Source organism: Gymnoscopelus microlampas (genome assembly GCF_963454915.1).
Source record: "Gymnoscopelus microlampas genome assembly, chromosome: 6".
Classification (NCBI taxonomy): domain Eukaryota; kingdom Metazoa; phylum Chordata; class Actinopteri; order Myctophiformes; family Myctophidae; genus Gymnoscopelus; species Gymnoscopelus microlampas.
In genome coordinates this window covers 27320952-27329756 of record NC_139943.1, presented here as the reverse complement: position 1 = coordinate 27329756, position 8805 = coordinate 27320952, and the positions used below count along the sequence as shown (strand labels likewise).

Sequence of the window (8805 nt, the reverse complement as noted above, 5' to 3'; positions counted from 1 at the left end):
GTTTTTCCCATCTGTTTCAATATTTTAATCCATTTCACTCATTTCCATTTTTGAGGCATAAGCCACCCTGCTCTCTTAATCAGAAACAGAGATCCCAGTTGACACCCACCGCTTAACTGTGCTTGGCTCCTTGTTGCCATGGATTTAGTCTTTTATCAATGATGAATGTGCTTCCCTGTGCATCCATCTCACAGGGGCGTTGAACCATTAGATTATATCATGTTTACGATATGCCTTTTACACCACAAAATCCTGTTCATTTAAATCAGAAAGTAATGTTTTTACACTCAGAGTTAAATTAACACTGGATTTTACTGTGAATAGTTATCCTGTACTGTATTTGAAAGTCGAAACCAGAACAGCCACAATGCACCTGGGAATATATTCTACAAGGGCACAAGTGACTGGAACACAATTGGAGAGATGTGACTCCAGTCTTCTCCAAGATATTCTGTCTTTTGATTATTGCTGATTTCAGGAGATTGCTATTTGATTTGAGATATGGTCACAGGGACCGCCATGGTACTGTATATGAGTATATGGCAGACAGTGTGGGGACATAACATTCTGAACAAATCCAATCCCAACTGAATAGAAATGGTTTACCACAGTATGAATGTGATCACTTAGAATAGCATTTTATATATTGGTTGTTTTTTATCTAACCCTCAAAGGATTTTGGTCTTAAATTCTCTCCAAACACTGGATTCTTAAACTGTGGGTTGGCCTTTTTCCTGGTGTGTACCCCACAAAACCAGATTAGCACATTTTATATTAAGAGGTTGAGATGAGTCTCAGTTGGTTACTTTAAAAAATATATATTTTATATTTTTATATTTCTCCACTACATGTGAGTACACTTTTTCTGTCCGTTCCTCTTCCCTGACTGCATTCATTCAACATTTACAAGCCCATTTATTCTACGTTGATGAGTCTGGCTGGAGGTTGTTCATAGGCCCCTCATTTGCTCTCAAACAAAAGGCAGTTTTCTTTTCCTATTAGAATGAGATATGCAGTCAAAATCAAAGGAAGAAATAGAGGGGAAAACAGGAAAAGAGAGTGGGGGACAGAGAGAAGGAAAGAAAGGAAGTGGGGTTCTGTGTATTATCTCCCCTGCTGTTCATTATAATATGGCCTAAATGAGCTGTCAGCCGACAACGTCAACACAAAAACTCTAATCGGCGGCCTCCGACAACCCCACTCCACACACACACACACACACACACACACACACACACACAGACATACTAGTTATCCAAGCAAGTGTAGCCTGAAACCTCAGTACAAGCATTTTTATTGGCATGGCAAATTGACATTGTTGTTACAGAAGCATGTAGGCATGGACAGGACAGTAAACAGACAACAATGTCCCCTCTGATGCCCCCCTTTCCCATGTAATTCCACTCTGTCCTAACTCCGGTTCAGGATATGCTGTCCCACATACTGGGTATCAGATAAAGAATGGGCCCTACAGGGGGTCCATGTTGGTCCCTGTGAACAAGACAGAGAGTCACGCTAAGACCCCCCCCCCACAAAAGAAAACCCACACCCACCCACCTCCCATTCCCAGTATTAATTGAACGCTTAGTTTAAATGAACACATAGCATTTTACAGTATAACACTCAGCAGTGCAGCCAAAATAGATTGGAGTTCTACAAAGAGGGTGAATGGGTGCTACTACCGTTACTATGTATTCAACCTGTCATTGTGTCATAGTTCTGCTAACTGATAGCAAATAGGTGGTGCTAAAAGCCAGATTAAAAGTTAGAAAAAGCGTTTTTACTTTTTGTGAACAATTTTTGTAATGGTTCTTGTTTATGATTGTATGTACATACATACACATATGCACACGACACATGTATGCATACACATTCATGCATACTGTACTCACATAGATGCACATTCCATGTACATGTATTATGCACACAAGGACACCATGCATTGCATATAGTATATATGCATGCGCAATGCGCATGCACGCACATACTGTAGGCTATATGCATGCATGCACAGCACATGCACACCCTTCTTGATCTGAGGTTCTTTAGCTTTACTCCCTCACACCATTTCACCCTCAAAGTTCCCTCTCCGTTCTGCAGTGTTGTCCCGTTCTGTCTATCCAATATGTACCTCAAATAGCCCTAGTCACAAAATACTTACACATTGTTAACAATCAACGATCCAATATGATATCTGTGATTGTCGTGCACTTGATAGCTGTTAAGCCAACATTGTAATGGTAAGAGGAGTTAGCAAAGATGAGGAGATGAATAGTTAATTATCTTTGATTTATCTCTTTATGCAGAAGTAACAGAAACACACATGCAAACAGTAATAATTCTTAAACAGACAGCAGATCAAACGACAGTAGAATTGTAAGTAGCTAAATGTAGAAATGCAAGCAATGGACAGGGTTCATGATTGTGGCTACACAAAATCTGGAGCATTAATTGAACACTGGATGTTACTGTGTACACAAGCAAATTAACTAAACACACTGCGGTTCTGTCTCAGGAGAAAGGGAGCAACAATTGTCCCCGCAGTTATCCCCCATGGCGACTAAAAGTAGGATTGTCGAAGGTTCCCAGTTTAAGGGTTCCCCTCTAGAATGACAGTTTTTAAGTCTGCAGGGCAGTTGATTTTGAAGACGGTGTGCGAGGTGTTCCGTCTCTCCACCAGCGCAGCAACCGCCTCACCCAGGTCCAGGTGGTTCAGGAAGCCAGGGGACATGCGCTCTGGCGGGGCGACGCCTGCGTCAATTTTCACCTGCCAGGACCAACCAATGGAGGAAGGGAGGTCTCATTAGAAGTGTGAATTTGAGACGTGTTTGACATTTGTTGCATTTGAGAACAGAGTGGAATACATACAGAGATGATGTACTCAATTACTTTGAGCCCACTCAAAGCCTCACCTGGTTGAGTTTGCAGGGTACATCTGGGTATTCCTCTCGTAGTACCTGGCAGAAAGCCAGAGTGCTGGCTGCTCCAACAGTCAGGAAGCCTGTGCCTGGCATCAGCAACTTCTCACCGGCGCCACCTGTATCACAGAGAGTGATCATACGATACATCATCATCATCATGCGATCAAACTGTATGCCAGCACAGTGATTCTCACCCTTTTTAATTTCAGGGACCCCCAGTTTGATATAAATTAGGCCACAGACCACCATTTGATTATTTGCATCCCCCACTCTACACTGTAAATTCCTTAGTGTTAATTTAACTCTGAGAAGTGTACTAAATGGACTAAATGATCTGGTCCATTTGTGCACCCAGATTTACAGACTATACTGTGACTATGAGTCATTTAGCTGGAGACCATAGCTTCCAGTATAAAATGTAAGTTCAAAAAGTATAAAACATATTTGACAATTTTTATCGGTTTACTTCCTTGGCCTTCTGGCAGCGTGTGCAAGAGATTTGCCACTGATCAGTCCTGGTGGTTTGCAAGATTAGCCCTGGACACACACACAGGCAGACAGACCCTAGTCCCTCTTCTAGGCGGCTCGCCACGTCGTAAAAGGTTTTACCAATACCTCTGATTCTAACGTGACAGACACACTCACCTGTGATGAAAGTGTAGGTACAGTTGGAGTCATCCCTAACCAAGGGGAAAAAGGCTTTCCATGACACAAATGTACTGAAGAGCAGAGTCTCAATGACCTGGAGAAATGTAAGCAGATTGAAAAAGACATACTCATGGAAATGAAAGAAGTGTACAAAGAAGAGTACGTGTAATAGCATACTATGCTGTAATAATCATGAGTATTAATGTAAGTATATAAATTGACCTGTAACGGTCAGTGCTAAAGTATGCATATACACAGCTGAATACCACTGCAATGATAGTAGACATCCATACAAAATAATATAAAGGTTGACAACTTATTTCCATTTGTCATTGAAGAGAAGAGGCAGGAAGAGAGGCATAAGTAGTGTGCGTGCGTACGTGCATGTGCTCTCACCCAGTGTAAATCTTTGAGGGTCTGGGTGTGTGGCGGTCCTCCTTGCCACCAGCTGAAGCCCAGAGATGACACGATATCCGTCACCTTCCCAACTGAGTTCAGCAGAGCTTGCTTGGCCTTCTCTGCTTCCTCCTCTGAACCTAAACACATGTCAAGCAAGAGAGAGAGGGGTTGTTTTCCTGGATTATGACACAGTGTTTATCTCCGGTCTTTAATGTTTCAGAATGAAAACCTGATCTGCCTCTCAAAGCTCATTTAAAATGTACACGTTACATGGCTCATCCTCATGCCACTTCACCCGTTCATCAAAAAGATAATATGACTGCTCTTCCAGTTCCTCAAGCACAGTGGCTCTAAGTCAAACACATAAGCCCTGGTTATCGCTTTCCCTCATTCACTGTGTCTTGTGTAACCGGAGTCCCTAAAGGCTCAATACTAGTGTCTTTTCTGTTTTCTGTTATTGTGTCGCTCACAATGCGACCCAACGCATCACGTTGTGAGCTTGTCGATCTGCTATTTTCAGCGAAAGCTTTCCCCACAATACGGATGCTGGGGTTTAAGTGGCTAACAGCACTCCAAACACCCTCTCTAGCCCATATTTATATTCTCATTCCTGTAACTCTGTTGTGCAGGTGGAGTGTTCAATGTTGAGGAGTCCTGTCTGAGCCAAAGATATTCCCTGTTCCATCTATGACTTCAGCATCAACGTCATCAGCTACATTCTGTCTTCATTATTGAATGAACAGTGTTAGGTACAAAGCATAATCATGAAGGAAGGAGGGATGGATGAGTAGATGTAGTACTAGTATGTACAGGAAAGGAGAGATGCTGGATGAGTTAATGAAACAGTGGTATGTAGAAATCAATGAATGTACATAGTAAAATCCTGCGATAATTGAACTCTGAAATACCAGTCCATTTTAGTTTATTTTTCATCACTGAGTATTTTACTTTGTTTGTACTGTATGTGTGCAGTTGGTTGGATGGATGAATGAAGAATGATAGATGGACAGACAAACAGTTGGTCAGAGGTATATGGCTGTTTTCTCTTACCAACATTCCCAACGATGGTGGTCAGGTTTTCCGTTGTACTGGGAGAGACGAAAGAACGGAGTTTCTCCAACCGGCTATTGTCCCTGGAGATCACCGCCACCTTGAAACCTTCACACACATACAAACACGCACCCACGCACGCACGCACGCACGCACGCACGCACGCACGCACGCACGCACACACACACACACACACACACACACACACACACACACACACACACACACACACACACACACACACACACACACACACACACACACACACACACACACACACACACACACACCAATTAACCAGTATATACCCAATGTATATGAGGGGCACACATCTCATCATCCTGTATGGATGCATACCAATGCAGATTATGTATTAATCTGTCGTGTAGACAGATAAAATCACAGCCATTAACACAGAAAGGAGTAATCCCACTCACATGAACATTAATAGGCCTACATTGTTTTAATCTGTTTATCAAGGTCATTGGTTGGATAAACATGATTGAACAGCAGATGGTAACTTTGTACTAAGTTGAAATATATCTGTGTACAGTTCAACATTTCTTATTCATTCAAGCCAAAGGGAAAAGGGTACATTAATCCAAGATCTCAGGTCAATGCAATCATTTACAGAACTAGGCTGAGCAAGCTTGAGCACAAAGGATGTATTTTAACATGGTACAGTAGTACAAAAAAAAAAAGTTTTATTCAAAAATGTAATATACAGTAGCTAAAATAACGAAAATTCTGAAAATAAATATAGACCTACAGGTGATTCATCAAAACAAATAAAAAAGAGCATATACATAGGAAACCAATTAGCCTGGAAAGCAGACTGGCAGTGCCAGGCTAGAAACTAATTATTGAAACTACGTTTTACAGTGAGTGCTGATTTCAGTCCAGATATTTATCCAGAGAATAATCACTTGTTTTCCAATAATGGCAGCTAATTTTGGAGTTAATTTTTTAGTAAGCTTTTAAAATGTTAATATATAATGGAAAACCTTAAGTCTATTGTTTAAAGGAGTAGTTCACCCAAAAAATGACTTATTTTCTATTAATTGCACACCCCATGGAGCCTTGAATCCATGGATTTATTTGTGTTTTTGTCGCATTCCTAAGCTAATAATTTGATTCCTGTCTCCTACCGGCTAATGTATCCGGTAGGAGACACAAAGTAGATTATTTGTGTCTCCTACCGGAAATACACCCGGGCATCAAATTATTGGCTTAGGAATGCGACAAAAACTAAAATAAATCCATTCAAGGCTTCATGGGGTGTGCAATTGATAAAAATAAAGACTTTTTTGGGTGAACTCCTCCTTTAAAACAAAAACAAAAAAGAATAATTTGTCTGGCCAGTCTCCTGATGTACAAAATAAATTAAAATAACAATTGCCAAAATAAAGACAAAAATAATAGTCTCTTTTGACCCAAAAACATATGACATTAGAAGATGCTCTGTGCCAAGCAGGTGTCAAGATGAGTCCAAGTGGTATAGACCAGTGGTTCTCAACCAGTGGTCCTGGGACCACCAGTAGTCCTTGAAGTGATTCCAGGTGGTCCCCAGCTAAATGATAGAAAGTTGGTAACCAAATGGACCCTTTATATAGATCTTTAACTCTTGAGAGTGTAAAATGAAACCAAATGGTTCCAAACCAAACATCTGCATTACTTAATTAAATCATTTTTATTTTGATCAACATTTGCCTGTTATCTCTCATCTGTTACCAACATCAACACAGCATGGCATTGTGGACACAATCGTATCCAAGTTTAACGAAATATTCTATAAGTCTTGGGTCTGAGAGTCTAAATCTCATCAAATGGTGGTCCGCGGCTCAAATGCCGAATAAATAATGGACCTTGATATGAAAAAGGTTGAAAACCACTGGTATATCCTACTGTAGGCTATATATCTTACCTTTATCAAGCAATCCTTTCACAATCCCAGAGCCCACTGTACCTGCTCCTCCCAGAGCCAACACAACTCTATCCGAGTTGGACATGATTGATCTATAGTTCCACAAAGCTGTAAAAGAGAGTAATGATGCTGCTGCTGTTAATGTTTAGAAAGCATCTTGTTCGACCCGCCGGGAGCTTTAAACTCATTCCTGGGGCCACAGACAGTGACGCCCTTTTACTCACTGTCATACAAACCCCGCCCATCTCTGTGAACACTGGAACAACCCACAAGTATCAAGGTCGGCAATCCCATTCTGGCCATCATTCTGGCCCCATCATCTTTGGGAATGTGCAGTGGTGGAAAAAGTACTTTTTTCTTTTTTACTTAAGTATCAGTATTGCAATGTACAAAAGTATTGGCATCATAATGTACTTAATTAATTATTTTTCTATTAATAATTGAAATGGCCGAATATGGCTGAAGTGGTTATGTATGTCTTGTAATAAAGACTATAAATCAAAAGTAATAGTAACTAAAGTTTTCAAATAATTGTAGTGGAGTTAAAGTACAATATTTGGCTCTGAGATGTTGTGGAGTAGAAGTAAAAGTTCAGAAATTTGGAAATACTCCAGCAAGGTAAAAAAAAAAATCCTCAAAAGTGTACTTAAGTACAGTACTTGAGTAAATGTACTTAGTTACTTACTTTACACCACTGCAACCCACAAGTATCTAGCCTGGTAAACCCCCTCCCTCCGGAAATCTAATTTCCATTTGATTTCAGGGGGTTTACCAGGCTAACAAGTATCACCATCCCATTCATCATTCTGGTCCCATCATCTTTGGGAGTGTGTGTAGTGTGAACACTTGTCCACTTCCCACAAAACACCCTCTTTAAGTGAGCACGGATGGAGTGAGACAGGATATGTGGTGACTTTCACTGCAGACATTTTCCCCTATTTCTCCTTTGTACATATAGTGTTTTATATTTGTTGATGACATGTATTATTGTGTTATATGTATGCTATGTCAATCAATCAATCAATCAATCAATGTATGTCATGTTATGTCATGTCATGAAATCCAAAGATTTTAATTTAAGGACCCACGGTTGATATGCATATTAGAGCACGGACCCTATTTGATAATCTAGCAGTCTGGGATCCCAATCTACTCTCGCCTGTCAGAGAATGTACAAATGGAGCCGAACTGAATCAATAATAGCTGGGGACCCCCAGCCTGAAACCTCCATCAAAGGACCCTGTGGATCCATGTGTGTGGACCCCAATATGAGAAGTGGTTAGAGCAGTGGTTCCCACACACCTTTTAGCTCAAGACCCAAAAGAGAAATGTAATGTCCACCTGTAACCCAAACTAGTGAAAATAGCAGATCTACAAGCTCACAATGCCTTGCGTTGTGTTATTTTAAACATTTTTTTTAATCATAATTTAAAAAATGTAGCCAAATGAAAAGCATAAGGGGGATATTTACTCACGACGCATCAAAAATGTACCCACGACCCACCAAAAATGGGTCCCGAGCCACTATTTGGGAACCACTGGGTTATAGCCTTGACTGCGCATAAACTATAAAGAGGTCCGCAGATACCACGCAACGCCGCCATCTGGTGGATGAATGAAGAAACCTTTAAACATAGAATATATTTAGGAAATGAAGTAGTATAATAATAAGAACGGTTCATTCAGATAAAATACTTCACATCATCTTGCATAACATTTTACAGATGCATTTGTTTCACGGCTGTAGGCCTACATGGTTAGGCTCCATCACAGGGCTACACCGGCCCCGGCGGCCCGCCTGATAAACAAATCAAACGCACCTGCGGACATTCGGGAAAGATTTGCAACACGTGACAATGTTTA

The 8805-nt window shown here is 40.7% G+C and overlaps 1 protein-coding gene across 1 annotated transcript; it reads right to left on the bottom strand.

Annotated features, from left to right (window-relative positions):
• Positions 1–1277: 1277 nt before the first annotated feature.
• LOC311048097 (uncharacterized protein) lies at positions 1278–7102 on the bottom strand. Its single transcript, XM_084061133.1, has 6 exons — positions 6943–7102; positions 5019–5126; positions 3966–4105; positions 3567–3663; positions 2913–3037; positions 1278–2767 (listed from the first exon to the last, which is right to left on the bottom strand). Exons 1-6 carry the CDS (start codon positions 7025–7027, stop codon positions 2591–2593), a joined length of 732 nt encoding a protein of 243 aa, XP_083917259.1. The 5' UTR covers positions 7028–7102; the 3' UTR covers positions 1278–2590.
• Between the last annotated feature and the right edge of the window lie 1703 nt (positions 7103–8805).